Source organism: Colius striatus, chromosome 1, assembly GCF_028858725.1.
Source record: "Colius striatus isolate bColStr4 chromosome 1, bColStr4.1.hap1, whole genome shotgun sequence".
Taxonomy (NCBI): Eukaryota; Metazoa; Chordata; class Aves; order Coliiformes; family Coliidae; genus Colius; species Colius striatus.
The window spans coordinates 80,875,639-80,898,965 of NC_084759.1; the positions used below are offsets into that span (position 1 = coordinate 80,875,639).

At 38.0% G+C, this 23,327-nt stretch overlaps 1 protein-coding gene across 5 annotated transcripts in view; it reads left to right on the forward strand.

Moving 5' to 3' along the window:
* Window positions 1–3,221: 3,221 nt before the first annotated feature.
* The window catches only part of MBTPS2 (membrane bound transcription factor peptidase, site 2), a 36,614-nt gene continuing 16,508 nt past the window's right edge, over window positions 3,222–23,327 (forward strand). For all 5 annotated transcript variants that reach the window (XM_061999494.1, XM_061999504.1, XM_061999513.1 and 2 more), the window contains exons 1-8: window positions 3,222–3,432; window positions 8,698–8,846; window positions 10,545–10,683; window positions 14,410–14,513; window positions 15,310–15,437; window positions 19,380–19,498; window positions 20,449–20,629; window positions 23,037–23,131. In XM_061999494.1, coding sequence (XP_061855478.1) covers window positions 3,358–3,432; window positions 8,698–8,846; window positions 10,545–10,683; window positions 14,410–14,513; window positions 15,310–15,437; window positions 19,380–19,498; window positions 20,449–20,629; window positions 23,037–23,131 — 990 coding nt within the window. In that variant the 5' untranslated portion in view covers window positions 3,222–3,357. The remainder of the gene's footprint in view (window positions 3,433–8,697; window positions 8,847–10,544; window positions 10,684–14,409; window positions 14,514–15,309; window positions 15,438–19,379; window positions 19,499–20,448; window positions 20,630–23,036; window positions 23,132–23,327) is intronic.

Sequence of the window (23,327 nt, forward strand, 5' to 3'; positions counted from 1 at the left end):
CTGAGATTTTTACATGATAATAGTAGTCCAGTAAACGAAAACATATTTGTCCTTCAAACGTTTACAATCAGTGCTATATAGATCTCTGTAGTGTGCCAGTCTCTGTATCTCTCCTCTTCTGTCTCAGATTTATTTCTTTACTCTGATCTTTTTATTCCCCCCAGAAGCAATCTCCCAACTTGCCTAAGTGCTTAATGGACCGTCTATTTCATCTCTACCCATCTATTTCTTCCTTCATGCATCCTCACCTGTACTTTAAATTCTCAGCTAGACTTAGGCATTCATTCTGAAGACATTCACGTACTCCATGAAAGTATCCTTTCATTTTAAGTTACACTGGCACATAAACCTTTGCAGAATCATGTTTTATTCCAGCCTTCCTTTCCTCTGTTTAACCCAATGCCCAACAATCTAGTGACAAATCCTATTCAGAACATATATACTCTTCACAAGGCTCAAACACTCATCCAACCAAGTCATGCTCTGATTATATTGTCTTCAAATTGCCAAAATTTACAACTTCTCCTTGCCAAAATCCACATCTTAAGATGATTTTAGACCTGAGACAGCAATAAACTGTGATTATGTAGAATTTCCCTGAAGCCTTGCAAACATGAACTTTTGAAAGTGTCGATAAGACAGGCTTTACCATGGCTTTGTAGTGTGTCTTCTATGGCAGTATCTGAATAACCATAACTCTACTTCAATAATAGATCAAAGTTGAAGAGATTAATTATTATATATGTTGATAATTAAAGATAAATGTATTTACTATATCTAGAAAAAATATGCCTACGACAATAAGCTGTTAACTGAATTTGATATTATCTTAATGTATTATTAAGACTTGCTAAATACATTAAATCGGTATTATTATGCTGATGAAATTATTCTTTTTCTCTCTAGAATTTTTGCTGCGACTTAAGACACTCTTCCATGAGTATTGTGTCCAGTTTTGGGCTCCCCAGCTCAAGAGGGACAGGGAACTTCTAAAGAGAGTCCAGTGCAGGGCCACCAAGATGATCACGGGACTGAAGCACCTTCCTTATGAGGAAAGACTGTGGGAACTGGGGCTGTTTAGCTTGGAGAAGAGACTGTGAGGGATCTCACTTTCCTATATAACTGTTAAATATATATATACATAAATATATATATATATAAATACAACTGTTTATAATTTCTTTTAAATGCTGGAGACATCTCAAAGTTGTCTATGTCTTTGCACAAACACAATTTGATTGCATACAGGGTAATTATAGGCACTCCCTATAACTCTTCAGCTTTTTTGTTGGAATTCTTTCCAAAGTTCTCATAAGGCATCAGTTAAAATGAACAGCTCCCACCAAATGGTAAGGGTTTGAGAATGACAGAAAAAGCATCCCTGTCTTAAGATGAAAGATAAAGAAATTCAAACAGAGAACAAGTGAAAGCAGGCATCTATTACCAGTTCTCACTTCTCCCTCTTCCTCCACAATGGCCAATAATGAGAGATTGGCTAGGGCCGTCTCCCCTTACTTGCTTGCTGATCTAACAGTCTCCTGGGGTACATACTTATTGCTCCTCAGTGATACAATGTCTTCAGTGAAAAGAAAGGGAGCTGAAAAGAGCCAATTTGTTCGGAGATAAGTTCTTCCTTCTGGTAGCATAAGGAAAGCTTTCAGCATCAAATTTCAGATGGATGGGATGAAGAAGCGTATATGGAACAATGAAAGAGATGAAAAATCTTAAAATGTGACTGAAAAATAGCATTAAATACTCGCAAAGGGCAGACCTGATGCATTTTTGGATTCAAAGAACAGGCACTAGTATATGTGTTTCTAAAATACTTCTCCAGAGCTTTCTGTGTGGGAAAGGCAGGCTGTGGTTGGTTTCACGAATCTTTTTCCTAATGCTAGTCCCAGCTCTTCTACAGAATGGTCCACAAACCCACTAATTCATCAGAGATGAAAGATGGATGGAATCAACATTTTGAGGAAAGAGATGCCCTTCTGAGCCATTTCTCCCAAACCAAGGCTAACAGAAGTTTACTGGAAAAGGGGGACTGAATGCCACAAACTGCAGAAGGCTCTCCCACTGCTGCTGTCATGGTTCCAAAAAAATCTTTAGGAATAATGAAAAAACGAAGGACATGATAGTGCAACTTCTTCAGAGGGATGACGGGAGGGGTAGGGCAGTTCATTTGCATAGTGTGTGTAGACAAATATTTTCCCTTAACTGTTGCCAAATCTTACACTTGTTTGCTTTAGCATTCAAGCTCCAAAAGTTTTTAAACTAAGAAAGGCTCTGATTAGCAACTTCATGGTATTTCCCACTTCTAGTAACATATTTGCCACTTACAGCAAAAAAACATTCCTGAGTAGGGTGGGAGAGACCAAGAGAAGTACACGATTAAAGAATTAGTGTGACAGTGGGCTGGGAAAGAAACACTTTGGAGAACACCTGCCTGAAAGTAACTCTTACAACAACATGAAATAATTTTGTTGTGTCATAAAACCAGTGCTAAATTTCTAGAAGGATGGAAGGGGCTGCCCAGTGAGGGTGTGGAGTCTCCTCTGGAGGCTTTCAAAAATCCACCCGGATGTATTCCTGTATGACCTGATTGAAATGGATCTGCTTTAGCAGTGTGTTGGACTGGATGATCTTTAGAAGTCCCCCTTCCAATACCCACCATTTTGATTCTGTGTCAGTAGAACCATAGAATGCTAGGGTTGGAAGAGACCTTTAGAGATTATCCATTACTCCCTAATCACTGAAGTGATTCCACAGTTCATCTAATCTCTATTTCCTCCTGTGTTTTCCTGATTATTTCCAGCACAGCCTCAGCAGGTATCCAGCTCTTCCTCCTGCTGCACCACGGCTGCTGCTGGGGCCTAACTGGGAGCAGCTGAGGAGCTCTGCTAAGCAGGGCGTGAGAGAGGGTGGCCTCGCCTGCGACTGCCTTTGTCATTCAACAAGTAGCACAAAAATACTAAGCGTGTACACCGCTACACTTCTTCACGGACACATAACCAGCCCAAGTCAATCTAGTAGCAGGAAGAACAACGGACGCCTCTCAGCAGCCAGCCCCTGCCCTCAGTGCCGAGCCCTGCCCCGTCAGAGCCTGGCTCCGCCTCCTCAGGGACTGGCCCCGCCCCGCGGTACCATGAGGGAGGGAGACAGGGAAAGTTGGGCTGGTGGCGGCGGCGACATCCGTTCCCCTCGCGCTACGCCGTGACGTCACTCCGGCACCTGCCCTAGCTCGACGCGGTTGCCCGGAAGCGTCCGACCGGGGCAATATATCTGATGGAGAAAGGTTCCGGAGCAGATTTAGTTCCGGGGGTTCCCTCCGCCTAAGCCGCGGCCGCCTCGGCTGCAACAATGATCCCGATCTCGGTGGTGGTGTGCGTGCTGGGGGGCTGGTGCGCCATCTACCTGGCGGATACACTGCTCAAGGTGAGGGCTGTGGACGCAGAGCCGGACGGGAGCCTTTGGCCCCCGCGCAGGCCGGGGCAGGAGCGCCGCTCCAACCCTCGCGCCCTGCCGGGTCCGGGAGGAGGGCACTGGCAGCCTTGTCTCCCCCGGGAGGGGTCTAGAGTCGCTACTGAGGAGGGGTCTCCACGCCTCGTCCACCCTCTGAAACACCCGGGTTGGCCACGACCTCCCCCTTCCTTTCCCCCTTCACACTGAGGAGGCGGCGCTGCCGCCCCGCCTGAGACCGCAGGCCCGAGCTGGCACCGCACGGCCTCTCCGCGATCCTCAGGCGACGGCCATCGCGAGCCCCGGGCCGTTGGGGATGCGCGGCCGTAATCCCCACTGCCCAGGTTCGGCAGGTGCCTGGCTCCGCACCTTGGGCGACCTGAACGGCTCAGAAGGGGCTCGGAACGCTGGAGGCAGCCGCCGACCTGCCCTCACTGATGGCTCCGCCGAGCTTGGGGCGGGCGCCTGGCAGCTCCCCGCTCCGCAGATTTGGCAGGGAGCGGTTGTCAGGGGGACAGTGCTTGCCCCTAAACGCCGCGCTGCCTTCCCCCGGGCTGCTGAAGTCATCCTCTCCTCCTCGTCCTGAAAACGGGTCCTTTCAGCCCTGCCAGAAATCTCGGCGGCGGCGCCTGGGAAGGAGGTGTTTTGCTTCCGCCCGTCGCTGAGGTTGAAAACGCCTCCCAGCCGGCTGCAGGGATTTAGGGGCTGTGTTAAAGGACCAAAGCTGTGGAACGTTAGGGAAGGGAGCTTTTAGTCCCTTGTTTAAATAGTTCTGTGTCGCTTTAACGTGTCATCTGCAGTTAAATTATTCTTAGGTTATAAACTTAATTTAGAAGTTTTTAGTATACACTGTGTGTTTCGTAGTGATTACTTTCCCGAAATTACTATATGTAAAAACATAACTAATGCTTTTTTTTTTCTTTTGAACGTCCTTTCTTCTACTGAAAAAAAGGCCCAGAGCTCAATACAAATTATTTTTAAAGAAATAAACTTTAATCCTCAGAGAATAAGACTCATCTTTTTCGTCCTGGTAGAGTGGAGAAGGTTGGAAAAGCTAACGCACCAACCAGACGTCATTCACTGTATCTCTATAGGAATGCATTTGTGTGTGGAACAAGTTTTATTAAGTGGGGTGTTTTTTTTTTTTTAAAGCGCAAGAGGTACGATTTCTAAGAGCTGACTGAAAGTATGTACGCTAGTTAAATGGGGGGGGAATGAAATTAAGCTTGATCTGTAATTCGTTTTTTTCATTAACATTGCAGTCGAGGAACTGTATCTGTTTGTGCAAAGTGCAGATACAGCCTAATGATTTCAAAGTGAAAAAACATTAACTTTGCCACTCAGAAGCAAAGTTAAGGAAGGAAGAAACAGAAGGAAGAAACAGAAGAAATTTTAGGTGATGAGAAAACTTGGAAAAATAAGTAGCTCCCCCTGCTGCTCATTGTTCAAGAGCAAATGTAGCTCAGTAAGTTAGAAGAACTATTAATTACCAAATATTAGTCTGTACATAATGGCAATTAAAGATATAAAAAAGTATAGCAATATAGCATTAAAATGTGCTTCTGAAGGTAGTGAGACCCATTGGAAACCACCAGAAAGGTCAGCCAACAGGCTGGCTTTCTTTTAACTGGAACTTTGTGTCTGATGAAGCCTCTTAAGAATATAAAGCAAGAGCTGAATTCAGGTAGTGGACCTTTTGTGTCATGATGCTGAGATCCAGTGGTATCTCTGAGATTCTGAAGATCTCTTTCAGCATGCAGCCTTAAAATCATTATCTTTTGTAACAAAGAATAGTCACTGCTTTTCTTATCAAAACCTCTGGTAGTACTTAGCAGCTGCCAGGGAGAAAAAAAAAACGAAAACAAACCCACACTGTTTGGGGCCAACTTGGTGCGTGAATTATGTTGAGAAAGAAGGGAGAATGCCTGGAATGCTATAGGAAGCGAGAGTGTCCAGGACTTAAAATTTAATTTTGATCTTTTATCTGAAAGTTGACAAAGGTTATTAATAGTCAGGAAAGATTTGGGAGCTGTTTTGTTTTCGTTAACTTTACTGCTAGACTTCATGTGTGTATATCTCAATTATAAGTTTCACTGTAAGCACCACAGCCAAAATAGAATTTGCATTAAGCAAACAGTTTTATGTAATTGGGAAACTCGGGGTTGGTTATTTTATTGCTGGTACTGTGAATCTCCCACCACATTCATAACCTGAGGCTGCTAGCAATCGTAGCAAAAGGCAATCCCTGCTTAAACCTCAAATTACTTACAGTTTAATTACACCAAAAGAACATACAGAGCATGAATGAGAAATAATACAGGAGTACTTTTCCATCTGTGATCCTGTTTATATTTTTGGCAAGAGAAGGATGTGTGCTGTAACTTGCAGTTGATGTTTATTCTGTGAACTTCTTCAGTGTGCAACATCTCTTGCTCAGTTTGTTCCCTTACTGGTTTTGCTCAGATTTCAAACATTTTATTAGGCAGTTGGATTCTTAGGAAGTCTTCAATGTAGAAAGCAATTTGTGTTTATAAATGCATTCTTGCACAAATAAATTCATATAATATTGCTAGCATTATGTTACAAGGTACATTTGTTTAGCAAACTGAAAAAAATATGCTGAATCAATCTGGGACTTGGAATTTTAAGTCCCTCTTGTTGCCTGCATTGAACCAGTGGCATGAAAGTTTCGATTGAAGCTTGGATCCTACAAAAGGGAATCACTCAGGCAGACTCTTAAATTCCTGCTCCAAAGCATCCCATATTGTCCTATTTCGTTCTGCCTGAAGGATCAGGAATGAACAAAGGACAGGAGGTTGTCTCCTTCAGCTGTAAGAAATAAAGGATGCATTAGATGCATTTAGTCAAGGTTAGCCTCTGGCTTTTAAGGTCAGCAAGCTGAAATGACTCTGAGCACATTTTGTCAGCAAAGAGGAATGTTAAGGACTCCTGCTTGCTGGCAGATATTTATGGAGCTGCTAGAATATTTAGCAGACACTCATTATTTTGAAGATTTGCATAATTAGAAAAGGTTCAGCTTTTACAGCAAACTTAATTAACAAAAATAACTTGCAACTCAAAAGAACCAGAGCCAACGCCTGTATGAAGGAAATTTGAAAGGAAACTTAGGATACCAACATACCTCATACCAGGGCGTGAGGATGCATGTGATGATGTGATGATCCTACTGGGCTCAGGACAGAAGGAACAAAAGTTTTCATAGAGCCTTTTCATATATTTTCAAAAAGATGAAATCATTTACAAGCTGGTGAGGTAAATGCAAAAGGAAAATTAATTTTGATATCTTTTTATTTTTTTCTCCATTTGACAAATCTATGGCCAGTAATCCCATATTTCTCACGGAAAACCTGATATTTATGTATGTTTTGCTAGTACAGTGGGGCTGGGATGTGGTTGGAATTAATTCAAATTGATTTGTGGCATTTCTAGGAAAAAAATGGCTTTTGCATGTGATAAAAGGAAGACCTTTTTAAGTGCCAAATCAATATATCCAGTGAGCATTATTATAGTAATATATAGTCTGCTGGATTTTTTTTTTTTGGTTCCATGTGAATAAATAGGAGATGTATACTTAATTCCCAAAAGACAGTTTCTCATATGAGATGTACTTCACGTCATATGTATCTTTGTTTTAATTATTTGGTAGATTATTTGAGGATGTGTTTTCATTTGGTTCTTTGGCTTATGTATTATTAATTGTACAAATGTAATCATCTTTGTGATCTCTTCTGTTAAAGTTAGTGAATGCTAGGTTAGCAAACGCAGATCTGGTTGTGGACACTAAACTTAGTGTCGTAAGGAGTGACTAGTGTTGATTAGGGAAAATATTTTGATGAAAATTTCTGACTATGCTCTCAACTGAATGAGCAAAAATGTGACTGAATTCAGTAGTATGAAGAAGGAGGAGATGACAATAAGAAATATATAGGAAGAAAGTTTAAATGCTCTGATAGGTTATACATGAAGAGTGACCTGAGTAAATGATCTTGTGTCCTAGGAAAATTATTACTTGAGATACATTTTTATTGTTCAAATTTTAATTAATTCAACAAAGTGAGAAAAGCTATGAATATAGTCCTGCAAGATGAGGTCCTCACTCCATACCACCACTGCAGCAAGACAAGAGGAATGCAAGGAACTTGGCAAGTTCTAAATTTGTTTAAAGAACCACAGACAACAGCCAGAAACTTGCAAAGTTGCTCTTGAGAGAGGAAAAAGAAGTCTGTCATAGACTACACATTCCCAGTGGCTTCAGTAGGTGCTGCTGCTCATAGGGGAACTTGGGAACAATGCTTCAGTTCAGACAGCTCCAAAGACTTGTCTGGATTATGTCAGAGACAATTTTGCCTTGGGAACTGCCCAAAGTCAGAAGACTCAAAGCTCTGGTCTGCTTTTCTCAAGCTACTGAGTTCCTCTTTCATCTCCAAGGAAAACATTCTTTTTGTTGGGTTTCTAATACAAGCTTCCGTGAAGCAGACTGAGTAAAACCTATTAGAAATACATGTGCCAGATAATATAAAGCAGCAGTTGCAAAACTATGTCTATCGGTCTACAGGTAAGTATTAATCATATAGTTTATAGGTCACATATCTTACAAAGAGAGATCTTTGGAACTAATAGGAAGGCATTCTAGTAGCATCTTGAAATGCTGGGAAGTTAGGATAGTGAAATTGCTATTGCAATACTGGTTGATAATTTCAAATTCCTTCAGGCTTTTTGTTAGTATGATCAAATGTTTCAGGATCTCTGTAAACGTAGTCTCTGCATTTGGGAAGCAGACCTCATTTTTACCTTTACTAAAAGGTAGATCCATAGTTCACCATTCTTTATTCAACCAAAGCCAAAAGAAGCATTTTTCATTATTGTAGTTTAAAAAATGTTTACAGGAATATAATTACACATTGGAAAAATACCATAAACAATTAAGTCTTTAGTCTTCCATCCAGACAATTAAAAACTACTGAAAGTAGTAGGAGACAGGATATAAGGTCTTGTTTGTCAAAGATACTTGATCTCTCACAATCCCAGAACTGTTGAAATTTACATGAAAACAGTGGCATAAGTCTTACAATAAATGTCACACCTACCTGTGTGTCAAAATATAATGTGTGAAGCAATGCATCCATTTTTATATAAGCGTATCATATTTTACCATTTGGTCACATAATACAGAATCTTCCAAGAAGTTTTTGGTCAAACGTATTTTGCATTGTTTTGCAGTCATCCAACTCTCTGAAGGCATCTTATGAAGACTGGCTGCTGACATACGGCTTAAGCATCTCTCCTTTTCATATGCGATGGCAAACAGCTCTCTTCAACCGACAGTTCTACAACTGGGGGAGATGGAAACCCAGATTTCTGTATTTATGGTATAAATTCAGGATTTCTTTTTTTCTTCTGTCAAATACAGTCAACAACTTAGCTGTATCTGTGCCTTTCAACCTTAAAAGTGCAATGGATAGACATGGCTATTTCATTAGGGTAATGATAAAACTGAACTATCGTGGTTGCCAGAAGTGTCCTGTGCCCAGTATAAGTCTTTCTCCTCTGCTAAAAATGCATACCTGTAATATAGGTTACATACTGAGATGCTGTAAAACTAGAAAACTGTCAACTGTTTTTATAGTTTGAACTATACATAGTTCTTAAGTGTACAGCTATTACATGTAATACTGCATGTAGAAGCACGTCTGAAAGCAGCTTCTCATATCCTAGATCTGTCCCATCACTGTACACTGATCTCACCTCTCATCACTAGTTTACAAACTATTCCAAAACAGCTGTGTCCCTGTTGTCAGTCATTGCCTAGACATTCAGCACTACACCTGCTCAGAAGCATAGTGCTTCACCTTCTAACTTTTATCTGGCTGCACCTTTCCCTGCTAAGGTTGCACCCACTGCTGGGAATAGATAAATAAGCTGGGTGGTTAGTATGAGTGCTCCTGAACTGGTGTAGAAAATTATTGTTCAATTGCCTCCCTAGCATTACTTTGTATCCGCTATAAAAGTATTAAGTGAACAAGGTTTGAGTTTCTTTCCATTTCCCAAATTGCCATCTTCAGTGAGATGGTACTAAAAGAGAGGTCTGCTTCTTATTAGTTTCTTTCCTGTGTAATGATTTTACTATTTCAATCTGAAATAGTTCTATATCAATCATAATTTTCAATGTATATTATTTATTACAATACAGTTTTTCTACCAGTCTCTTTAACTAACATTACAAGTTGCTTAAAATAAATCTACTAATTCCTAGTGAGCTTCATTAAGGATGGGAACAGAACAGTTCCACTATTGTGACAGGAAGAAAGACTGGTAGTGGATTGAAGTGCTTTAGCTAGAAAATAAACTTCCTCACATCCTTCAACTATTGGACAGTGTAAAATAATAATAATGCTAAAAACAAGAACTGCTAGATGGACTGACATAATAAAAAATTATTTTCAACACTGATTTTAATGAAAAATAAATTAGTGGGAAGAACAATGTGTTTTAAGTAATTAATTTTCATCTGCTCTTGGAGTTGTACATTGTGGTTGTTCTTTTAAAAAAATGAGCCTCCTTTTTTGTTCTTTAACTCTTATTTGTGAGGAAGATGCAAACTTTATTGAAAAAGCTTATCTAAATAATCATGTGTGCTACCCTGCCATTTGATCCAGGCCTCTAAATATGTGATGGTGTGGTGCAACATGATAAATTACACATAGTTCATTATGGTTTTTGTATTACTAGCTAATGGAATGTTACATGTGCTGGGGAACTGAGTAAAATTTGGAATGTGTATAAACATAAAAATATTTTAAAATTAATCAGGATGTGGTTTGGATATAAAACATTAAACAAGGACAATATGTGGTATTAGTCAATGTTATTAGTGTATGTTATTGTTATTACTTTCCTTTAGCTAATATTTTTGTACTGGACTGTTGATACATTAATGGTAGTAGCATCAGATGAGTTTAGCCCTCTGAGTTTTGTGTGCTAATTTGTGCTGGAGCAGTTACAATCCAGAGAATATACCCTATCTTCTTGCAGCCATACATTGCTAAACTATTTGCTTCTCTTTGTAGGTTCAGCATAGGAATGGTGTTTGGTATAGTTGCCATGTTTGGCTCTGTTATTCTTCTTGGAAAGACACTGATGCAAACGCTGTCGCAGATGCTCACTGAGGCACCAAAAGCCCAGAATGATCGTATGCTGCAAGTTGTGGTAAGTGTTTTCCCCTCAGGTCTTTATTTGTGAGTTGTGAATTGGTCTTAAACAGCTTCTCAGGGGGTACATGATGCTTAAATCCTCCCATGCAAGAATCATCTAACTCATTACATAAAAATTTGCTAGTTTGTTATCTGCCTTAAAAATGAAGGGTGGAGGTGGTAGAAGAGGGGAAGACAAATGAAGGTAAACATGTGGAAGAGTTCATATTAAAAATTCTCAGGAGTAGGAATTGGCTAGTAATTTTGAAAATCCCTAAATCATCATTTTATTGAGAATATAAAACAGAGCTAAGGATTTGCCTCTGAGCTGTGCAATGTAGAGACATTCATGGTCTCAAAGTTTGCAGAGTACATCCATAGTCTACAAGAAGAGTTATTTTAATACAATACAAAACGTGAGTGGAAAAGGAAAAACGCATGAAGAGTTTTGTGTGATAGTAAAAGCAAAGATTCATTGGTAGGAAATGACGTATTTTTTGGTTGTTCAAAGACTTATGCCCTAATTTACAGAGTGAAATTGAAAGTGTCTCTGGCAGTATCTAGTCAAAGGCCTAATAACAATATATTTATTTGTTTTGTGGATTTTTGATGCTGGACAATCCATTGTGTAGTTTTAGAAAGGAATATATTTCACAGAATGGGAGAGATTACAAATAGTATATTTTTTTAATCTCTGTGCAAGGCAATAATGAAAAGCTGATACTGCCTTACAAGAGTTTTAATCTGGAAGGATTCCTAGTCACCCTCACTTCCCCAAGAGTGCTATCTTGCCAGAATTTATGGTCCTTTTCCAGAAATGCAGAAAGTCCTATGAGATTGCTTTGCCTTCTGCTGCATGGCTTAGATCAGGTGTGCCCACCCATTTTAGTCTGTGTAGGTACTCAGCTACTCTAGTGAATGGAAGTTGGAAATTCTGCGCTATCATAGTAGGCCTTCCCGTGCTAAACTGGCTGTGTGCATCTACACTTAAAAGATTGCATGAGTGCTGGAAGTCTGGACATTAGCACATGCCATAATCCCAGTGCCTTTGCAATGGTGTGGATCTGTTTCATACGTCCCAGGTGATTATCGCAAATGCAATAAGTATTGGCAAAAATGGTCAACAAGACCTTGGAGAGAACTGCTGGCACTGCCACTGCAGACACTTGGTCCACAGCCTGCTCCTGAATTATCTCCAGAAGCAGAAAGGAGTGGGTAATCTGTGTGTCCCATAAAGCACAAGTTGAACAGGAGACAGAAAAATTTAAATTTACATGCTAACACAGTCTATTGTAAGCATGTATGTCTATTAAATTATGCAATAAGAAAAGCCTCCCTTAAGTCTTCATTTTCTGAGATCATATGGATCTATCCACTTCCGTGACACCAGAGTAAAGTGGTCACTTACAATATATTGTTCTTTGGAAAAAGTAACACAGAAGCAACCAAAGTAAAGATGAACCTTTGGAATTAATCTGATGTGAGCTGAAACTGAGAAAATGTTGACAATTTCAATGTGGAATTGTTTCCTCGGTGATTGTCTACTCACAATATCAGTTCATTCAAACCAAGGACAGACAAACACTGAAAAAGATGCTTTAAATTCTGAATGGTCACAGTTGTATAATTCTGCCTTTAAAGAGTATTCTTTTTGAGGGGAATGTGCTAGCATAAGTTGAGACAAAAAAATGCCCTGTGTGATTGCAAGGTGGTGAAGAACAAGTCAGAAGGGCCTTCTAATTTAAATTAATTATTTGTATTTGATTGCCTCAAGGAGAGTGATTTAGGTTTTTTTTTAAAAAAAAAACCAAAACATCCTTTTTTTAAACTCAGCTTTAGCCTGCAGCATAAATCTATTCAGCCGTTAGCCTTTGGCTATGGAGAGAGGGAGACACAGTTCTGCTTATGTTTTATTGATTAAGATTTTTGTACCCTTCCTCTTTTGTTCAGTCATGTACTTTATTTAAAGTAGCTTTCTATAGGTAACTGGGATAGTTTTCTGCAGCTGCCCCCTCTTGTATTGATTGCCTATTGACAAAAGTGAGGAAGAGGCAAATCAGTTGCTAGTGAAGAATGCTCTTTTACTGAAAGCATTTCCAGAAGACCATAAAATAAGACAATGCTTATTAACAAGATACTGCTATTGATTTAAGAACCCTTCATGAGAGTAGGCTTCTCTTTTAGGTGAATCTTAAACTAGTTTCCTTTTTGTGGTCTGAAAGCATCCCGTGCCGTGTTCTAACAGTGTAGTCATGGTGGTATTAAGATGGCAACTCTTGCTATTGCTCTCTGTCCTCCCATGTGCCCAGAGCAGAGAGCCACTGGCAACACCAGTTAACTGGTGCATTAGTGCCACCAACTGGTGCTGTAATAGAAGCAATGGGTGCTTAGCAAATGAAGAGCAGCTGTCCTCAGACAGTGAGGTACAGTAATAGTGCCAGTTAAATATCTTGGTCGTTATGACTGAATTTTTGAAATTATTCGGTTCAGTATTAATGAAAAAACTCTTTTGGAGGATTTCTTTTAGCTGGATTGTCTCACCAATTTATTGTAGAGCTTGGCTGCATGGGTAGGTGAATGCATACAATTGAGGAATTTGCAGGACTGAATGAAAGTAGAATCAAACAGAATCTGCTCAGTTGGATCTGCAGCCTTTTGTGTCCTACGATTAGTTTTTAGAGAGTGCTATAGACAGGCCAGGAACTTTTGTCCATGGCATCTCATTTCTACCACTGGATTGCAATTCAAGTTGTGTTCATGTCAGCTGTTAGTGACTGTAGTGAAGTGCATCCTGCCTCAAGTTGCGGGGGGGCTGTGGGGCACACAGGAGGACTGTACGAAAGCAAGCAGCACAAGTGGCCTTATCCCACTGCAGCACAGCAGCTGAGTAGGGATAGGAACCCAGCAGGAGGAAAGTCCATCATAAATAAACAGGCTGGTTCCTCATCCTCTGACACCTGACTGCCTCAAAGCCCCTCTGGAAGCAGTTGATGTCTCATGACTAGTGTAGTGAATCACTTGTGGAGTGTTGAAAATCCACAGTAACTGTAGGAACATGAGAGGCCTACATATTATGTCTTACATAAATGAAAATAGCATATTCCTTTCAAGTGGGGAGCTTTTTCAATGTTAAATTGCCATATATGGGCTCCCAAAACTTGAACTATGAAGTGATCCTTTTTTTTGACCTTGTAAATTTGGGATAGTCTTGTGATTTGGATAGGGGGAGAAGGGAGACTGACAGATCCATTTTTAGAAATTTTAGGGCTCATAGTGTTTTAAGTGCCATACAAAGGGTTGTTTTGTTTTGTTTTGTTTTGTTTTGAAGGATGGATCTTCTCTAAAGCCACATGACTGGCTGCAGTAAATTGTGAACTAATGCTCACAGTTGCCAAGCTTCTTTCATTTGAGTGGAACTCTGTGAGCATTTTTACAAACTTCTCCAGCTTAATATAGAATAGGACACTTGCAGTCAGGGCTTTGGGGAATAAGAAGCTTAGGGAGAAGGCTTTTGCACCTGGAGAGTGTTTCAACATTCAGCAAAAGAATGTATATTTAATATATTTTAAAATACATTGAATACATTGGGAGAAGAGGTACAAACTGCATGAGAACAGCCTCTGTTCTGTTGCGGATCTGAAAAAGCTGAGCAAGAGCAAGAAGTTTAGGGGCAGAATGATTTGTGTTTGTACCTCTTGGTTTCCTCCTGTGTTTTGTTTTGTTGTCATGCCCACATCAACAGGTGCCTGGTGTAAATTTGCCTGTCAGCCAGCTGACCTATTTCTTCTCAGCAATCCTCATCAGTGGTGTGATACATGAAATCGGCCATGGGGTGGCAGCCATTCGGTAATACAAATTGCTTTTCTCTTACTATGTGCCGGCAAAGCCTAAAATTCCAGAGCATTTACTTACAGGTGAATGTTGTTAGCACTGTGTCGGATTTTATAGAGTCTCTTTATTCTGTATTTCATGGCTTCCTTAAACTTTAAGTTTGTAAATTATTCCAAAGAGTGGCCTATTATCTCTAAGATGGTGTCAGCTATGAATAAATATATTTAAATAATATTTTAAATAATTTAAAATATTATTTTAACCTCTTGACTTCTTTTTATATTTTTTTCAGATGACATTTCCCTCAGTTTTGTTAGTTTACAACTTGCACTATATTTCATTTAGGAGAAACTGAGAAATTGTAAACTCCAGAAACCTACAAGTGATTCTTTAAAAGAAAAGTGATTGCTTCTTCCAGATAATTTTTCATAGATTAATTTGCAACTGCATCCAACAGGCTGCCTTTTTTTTTTTTTACTTAAAAGAAAAAAATCCCCCAAATGTTAAAATATACGTTGACTTGAAAGTAAGGTTTGGTTGGTTTTTTGAAGCATTTTATGTGCTACTTTTACTAGGAGACAAAAAATAAGTTAAACTTATCCTTTATTTTTTACCAGGCTCACAAATGTATGCTGCTTAAAAATGACAACTACTGCAGAAAACATCCTTTGATTATCTTTCCATTATTCATACAACGAAAAATAAGTCAGCTTTAAAATAATATTTGTCAATATTCTCATCAAAAACATATGTGCTCTGTAGAATCTCTCAGTTTCTCATTTGCAGTAACACCATTTCTCTTCTTTTTAAGAGAACAAGTACGATTTAATGGATTTGGGATTTTTATCTTCATTATCTATCCTGGTGCATTTGTTGACCTCTTCACAACCCACTTGCAACTGATATCACCAGTCCAACAATTAAGAATATTTTGTGCAGGTAACAGTTTGTCTTTTTTTTTAATAAATTTTTTATTTATCACGGTTCTTTATGCTACAGGCATCATTTTGAATCTTTGGTGGAGAGCTGAAGGTTTAAAATGAAGAAACACAAAAGCTTTCCTTTGCCTAAAGTTGATAATTCTGTTCTGAACCTAAATTGTGATTTCAGAAAATTATTTTATTGTTACTGTCCATTTTGTGCTGTTTTCTGGAGGTAAGACCTCAGTTTCTAGGAGCTTAAATGAGTACCAATTTCCTGTCATAAAAAATGTTGTTATATCTTAGATCTGAATCAGGATAGTTGTTCATAAGAGATTCCAGTGGTTGGAGAAAAAAAATGTGGTTTCTGACCTTTCTCATTAGAAAAAGCTCTTAGTCCAGTTCAGGCGCAGAAGTTCCTTTATCTTTTTTTGTCGTTCTTGTTGCATATTGTATGGTCTAAGTTACAAAACCGTGGAGGACTGTTGGAATGAGAACATGACTTTGTCACAGGTGAACACACTTGAGCAATTCACTAGCATTTTCTGTAACAGTAGCAATCTATTATATGATTCTTTTCAGTAGTACACTGAGTGATTTCCTATGATGTGAGAGTTATGTTATTATACAGGTCATTGTGTTTGATGTTGTTATCAGGAGAACTACAGGCTAAAACACAAACATCCAAAGAGAGTCACAGCTTATGGCTTCAAATAACCTCCAAATACTTTTATGTGATGCTTTTTGAAGTCTCTGGTTACTAGGAAGTAGAGCCCTGTTGCTGTAGACAGTTAGACCAAGACTGTGTTATGCTGTCTAAACCACTTCTATTATTGATTTCTAGAGACAAAGCTGTTTCCCAAACTACTGAAATAGAGATAGAAAAGTTAGCATCTTGGTTTATTTCTTGATACTGATGATTTGTTTATTTCAGGAGACAGTAGGATAGCAGACAGCTGGTTGTTTAGATACTACCGTTGTTTCTCAAGTACTGTAACTACAACCTCTTTCCTGTGAGGTGGAGTCTACTTCCCTGAGGTTTTCAAAACCCACCTGGACGTGTTCCTGTGTGACTTGATTGAGGTGGTCTGGCAGGAGGGGTTGGACTAGATGATCTCTAGAGATCCCTTTCAGGCCTTACCCATTCTGTGTTTCTGTGAAAACATTGTATATAGAGTTTTAGGTTGAGCATACAGAAGCTTTTAGCAAAGCGTTTATAAATCAGGTAAGTGTTGATAAATGTTAGGTAAGTAAATATAACTATATTCCAAATACCCTAATGAACCAAAATTGTTCACTGCAATAAGCTGACTTTTATGAAGCTCCATTTCTCAAATTAATGAATTTCCATTTCCAGGTACTATAAACAGAACTGAAAGAGAAGACAAATCAATTTTAAAAATGGGTTGCTTACTTACATTCCTGAGAAATCATCTTGAAAAATATAAGGTGTAATAGAAAATAATTGCTCGCATGTTTTTGGTGACAAGCAAACACCTATAGTAATTTCTTTGATTTCTTGGGAAACCTGAAATAGGGGAGTACAAGGTAGGAACAAGCATATTGCAGGAGTGGTTAGCATCAATGGCTCATTATCACTTAGGTATAACAAATACATGCCTTTTTTTTACAGCTAGCAACGGGTATGTTTCAGAACTAGGATGTTTGTTAATGATAAAATGTGATATTCAGAGTAAATTTGACTCAGTATTTCATAAGTATCAGAGCAGTTGAATTAACTTATTCTCAGTGTTTTGAGGATCTGAATTTACAGAGACATGCTTTCAGATCTTTGTATGGCAGCTAAGTAAAAGAGCTAGAGTAGAGAATGAGACGAGTATTGCTTTTATAGTCCACCTATACTCTGGAAATGAAAGAATATATTTATTGTACAGCAGATGGCATCATGAGTTCAAGAAGACTGCATGAGCACTTGTGTAAGACTTGTGATATTTTTTAGCATTAATTCTATGCCTAGAAAATGAAAAGTGCTCCTGTGCAGCACTTTCCCATAATTAATTCAAATAGTCATAATATTTGTTGAGATCCTTTTTAATATATCATGTTTTGTCCTTAACAGAAAAAAAGAGTTAAAGATTTTTAAAACATTATTTTAAGGTCTTTTAAAGATTGTGTAACATCTCCCTTTTTAAATAGAAGGAATTAGGTATCCAAAGATGAAAGTGTTTTAGCAAAATTAAATGGATGGTGTAATCAGCAACGTGGCTCTACAAGTATTCTCATTTTGAGCCTGTTTATTTTTCTATGAATTGCTTGAGTTGAATTTTAGATTTATCTGCTGTATTCGACACGGCAAACTGTACAAATTTTATGGTATTAAGACCCATATTTTTATGGTGTTTTAAAAGTATTCCTTGTCACTCTCCAGCAGTTCTATGACTTTTTTTTTTTTCCTTTTTTCCAGTTTACGCTCTCTAGCAGCCACACTGTTAGAAAACAATTTTGTCTTTGTCTTAGAATTTGATCCTTTCCTAAGATGGAAAAAGTTTAAGATAAAAAGGTCAAAACCAATTCAGTTAAATATTTACATAATACTTTCGGGTTTATTGCACTTTGTATGTGTGTGTACCCTTATATGTATATATGTGGGATGAAGAGAACTAAACGGTGAAACTTTTCTTCTAAAAACTTAGAGAAATCACTCATTAAGAAGCATCTCTTAGTGGAAATGGCAACAAAAACCCTTAGTTAAAGTACTCAAAAAATGTCTTTCATTTCTGCAGCATCAGAAACATTGTAAAAGCAGATGAGGTGACATGTAGAGATAGGGAAGTAAGAGTTACGACTCCTGTGTTATATACAGTGCAAGAAAGATATATTTAATGTGATTTTAAATATATTTACTTCAATTCCTGTCCTGTAACTGTCTTGTAAATATAGAATGGAATTAAACACCTCCTAACAAGGTGAGGCACTGTAAGAAGGAAATGAAGAGTCTTCAATATTCAAAAGTTTTTCTGCAATGGACATACAAAGTGTTTGTCCAAGAACACAAATGAAATAAGAAAATGTGTATGGTAATGGATGTTGAAGGAAGCCAAGTGTGTCTTATTGTAGTGATTCATTTCTTCCTATGGAGAACAAAACACCATAAATCTTGCAGCTGAAAATATGTTGCCCAAAGTAATGTATCAGGACATGCTGATTGTTTGCAAAGGTTAGTTTTGATGAGGTTTTAGGTCCAGATTTTCTTATAAAAGAAGCCTTTTTTCAAATAATTTGGTAAATTTTTGCACATACACATGTAATTATTTTCATTGAAACAATGGAGATAACCATGAAAAATACTGAATTGTAACTGAATTTCATCCATCTTGTTGACTCGGACAAAGAGTATTTATTCACATATAAGCCCATTGATTAAGATTTTAAAATTAAATAGTTTATTGTGCTAAGTGACAAGTAATATATTTAAGTCAACCATTTTTTTTTATATTTATGCTTGATGACAACTCTATAGATAGAAACTGTACATCAAGAATTGACTCAGAAGCACAGTTTTTCTTCTGGATACTCTGCTCTCTACATACCACATAGAAAAGTAGTGTTATCAGTATAGTAACATCATAGAATCGTAGGGCTAAAGGGACCTTTGAAGATCATCTAGTCCAATCCCCCTGCAGAAGCAGGTCCACCTAGATCAGGTTGCATAGGAACATGTCCAGGTGGGTCTTGAAGACCTCCAAGGAAGGAGACTCCACAACCCCTCTGGGCAGCCTGTTCCACTACTCAGTCACCCTCACAGTAAGAATTGCCACCTTCCCCGTCTTTTCTGCTAGTATCATTGAGAAGTTCAGAGGCATCTCTAAAACTCCTTGACAAAGTGTTATAGAAACTTAAGTTTGTAAGGTAATACATATACTCTATCATACTGATGGTCACAAATTAACTTTTCATCCGTTATTTAAGAAATGTGATTTTTTTTTCTCCTCTTTTTTAGGAGTGTGGCATAATTTTGTTCTTGGTGTTGCAAGTTTCATGGGTTTATTTTTGCTGCCAGCTATTCTTTTCCCTTTCTATTCCACGGGTCTTGGGGCACTTGTCACTGAGGTCGCAGAGGTAAGAAAAAAATTGTTTACTGTTTTCCATATCATGTGCTTTGTGACTTGAAGTGTACCTTTCTCTTAATACTACAGTCAAATTTGGTCGATTCAACACAGTGCAAAATTTAATACATTGCACTTTTGTGTGCTTAAAATTTCCTTAGTCTCTTTTTTTTTAACATTAGTAACATGCTAATGGTACCTGAATGAATATGCAGGAACATGGCATGATTAACTATAGACTGTTGAGTGTACTATAAAACTGTTTAGACATTTAAGATAAGTTTGTATTTTATTTTCACCATTGGCACCCAATAAATCTACTGGAAACTGAATTATCACTCTAGTTATTGCTATCTGGTTTTAATGTTAAAGATTATTTTCATCTGATTTCTTCCTTGTTTGGTCAGCTGGAAGCAAACTAGATAGACCACTGAGGTTCTGGAAAGGACTGATTTTTTTTTTTTTTTCTGACTTAATCAAGTACAGAAGAGTTGAACAGCAGAGCTGAAAGGATTCAGTCTTTCTTGGATCTAAAAGTAAACTGATATATCTCAGGAGACGAGTGACATTTATTATGCTTTGTACCTTCAAAAGTAAAGGTACATCCTGCTTTGTTGAAAGATTCAGAGTATTAGTTTAAGCTTCTTGGACTTAAAATGATAGGAAAACCCACAACATATTAACTTGTATGAAAATAGTTACTCAGCTATCAAGAGGTCTTCTGGAACATTTGAAGACCTTTTCTTTTTCTTCGCAGTAAATAAGCTATTATTTGTACAGGATGTCATTTTTGTAATGCTCTATCATAGGTTGAAATAGTAATTTCTAGTGGAGCCTGAGATTTTCTGTTTCTCTGGAAAGAGTGTGTTCACCACAAGGTTTCAAGGCTAGTCATCAGAACTGTAAACAAATCCTTGTAGTTTTAACTGTAACAACATGACTGAGTCCACTGTCTCTTCTCAGGATTCTCCTGCCAATGGACCAAGAGGTCTTTTTGTAGGAGACCTTGTCACTAACCTACAAGACTGCCCAGTTTATAGTGTGGAAGACTGGAATTCCTGTCTGGGAGACATTTCAGAAAAGTCACAGGTTGGCTACTGTCTGAGTGCAGCTACCCTACAGCAGTTAAGCTTTCCAGCTAGAGGTATGACTTCAGGTGCTCTCTTTATTATTTTATATTGTAATTTATCACGTCTTAAAGACTATTTTGGGTTTAGAATTTGTTGGTGAGGATAGACTTCTCATAAGTCGAGTCTGCTATCCTGTCCTAAGCAGTGACCAATATGCCATTTATTTTTTATGAAATCTGAGTGGCAGACAGGTAGGCAGAAGACAGAAGAATTTCCCTGGTCTTCCAGTCATCCAATACAAATACCCTGTATGATCTGAATAATGAAATTTGCCCCTTCGGGATATTGCATAATTTGGTTATTAGCAGTAATACAGTTATCTCCTCTATTTTTAATTCAGTTATATGGATCAACTCAGTGATCTTTTGCAGATGAAAATTCCACATGTTACCTTACTGCTTTGATCAACATGACATTACAAATTGTATGGCTTAACCCAGTGATGTGCTTTATTATGGTCACCTCTTCTGATGTGTCTCACTATACGGGTTTTATGTTTCATTTGCTTCTTCAACCTCACAATGTCTTTGCCCATAAACTTATTTTTGTCTGGATTTCACATATTGCTTGTAGAAGTCTGTCTGTTTCCTTCTGTTTTCATTTATACGTTAGTGCTTTTTGCTGTGACAGCTTAACCTTGAGAAACAAAAATTAACTAAACTAGAACAATAAACAAAAAATAAGTAGAACAAAAAAGAACAGTCAAGTTAAATTAGCTGAATGTCTTGTGACGTGCCCTAAAGCTGTCTAGAATGGAGACTGAATTCCAAAGGTAGGGGGTTGCTGCTGAGCAAAACATATATAATGCTACTCATCGCTTTAAAATCATCGCTGCCTTTTTCCATCATACTGGAGGTGAACAGGTCAGGCAGCTTGACTGCCCATGTTTTTTGATGCATTATAGTTCCCTCATGAGACCGAAAAGATTATTTTTAATAATTATTATTATTATGTAAGGAAAGTAATCTTACAGCTGGAACTAAGATAAATATGTAAACTGAAAATTAGCAGAGTATAAGTAAGATCTTGCTTTTAGAGACCTAACAGTTTGGATTATCCATCTGAAGAGGAGGGTGACTTTGGCACATGCTTTAAACTAGGCAGGGATGGCAAGTAGTAAGCAATTCTTAAATGCTTTAGGTAGATATACTCAGATTCTGCCACTCTCTGAAATGGAATTCATAGATTCAATGGAGTAATGGATCATAAAACTGCATATTCTGCAACTGAACTAGTCCTATTTAGATTGAAATACTAGAGACTTAATACAACTCAATATTGCTTCTAAGCTCTGTTACTGTGCTGTGTTAGCAGCCCATTGTCCCACTGCTGCATTCTAATCAGACCAGTCTGTCTGCATTTTCGGAGCCATAAGCCTCCAGCAGTGAGAAATATTCCTCTAAAATTAAATGAACTCTGTTCAGTCTCTAGCAGCTGTCATTTGTCAAAATCTTGACAGTTCACAACTTGACATAAATACAGAATATCAATAGAAGTATATCTAGCAAATGGACCTTATCTGCTTGACCATAAAACAAATGGAAAGTAAACTATGAGAGTAAGAAGCTTGACAGAAAACAATGCCTCAAGGACCTTCTTGAATTTTTATTTTTATTTTTGAAGTGTATTCAGTGTAGTTTACATGGAAACTAATTTCATGGTCATTCACCATTAAAAAATATAAATGATTGTTTAGCCTCAGGGTACTTGAAAAAAGGATTGTACAGTACAGTGCTTGTACCTGTAACCCCCAGGTATAAAACTCCGTGTTAGTGGTCTGCATGCAGGTTATGCAGATCAGCCTAAGGAAGGCATTGCAATGTTGCCATGACACAGATTCTTACAATGACTATTCTTTTCTGTTTACTTTAAAGCTACTGACATAGAGTAAGTTAGGTTTAATTCATTGAAAGAACATCTGTAAAAAGGTTCTGTACCAGACTATTTAAATCATGGTTTAAACCAACATTTCTCCACTGCTGCAGCCTTCAAGGCTTGGAAAGCTTTCAAAACCTGAATCTTGTGAAGGCTTTCGTGTTTTAGAGAAGATACTTTCAGTCTTGGTCATTTCAATTGGTACACTAGCAAGTAACAAATTTCTATGCTAAACTTTAATGCAAGCTGGGGACAATGGCAAGTATTTTGTAATTGATAATGCTATGAATATTCCAGTGGTAGATCCCCAGTATCTCAAGAAGATTTATTAAGATTAAAAAACCAGTGTGTGACATGATTGAAATCAGGTGACATTATTTAAGTGGTGCAGCTTAATTTTAGTTGTGACTGAACCAGAGCTAGGCTCTGTGAATTACTGTAATTCTTGACAGCTAGAGAATGATTGGTTTACTTTATTCAGAGACTAATTTCTTTTCAGGAAGTTACTATAATATTGATCATTTGCTCTATGCCTATGTTCTTCAGTCTATAGAAGACTCGATGGCACAGTTGAATGTTGTAGTAACAACAGCCTCACAGACATTTGCTTTTCATATAGCAATAACTTGGACAGCCAACTGGTAAGTTACTTGAACAGCTAATTCTGTTTGGTAAATCTGAAATTGTTTAAATTAAAATAATAATATTTGCTAGCATTTATGTAGCATACTCAAGTACTTAGAATACCCACAGTTTATAACAAACATGTATGTTACTCTCCCCATTGACATCTTAAAAAAAGCAAAGCATTGTATTTTGCACACAATTAACCGGGGA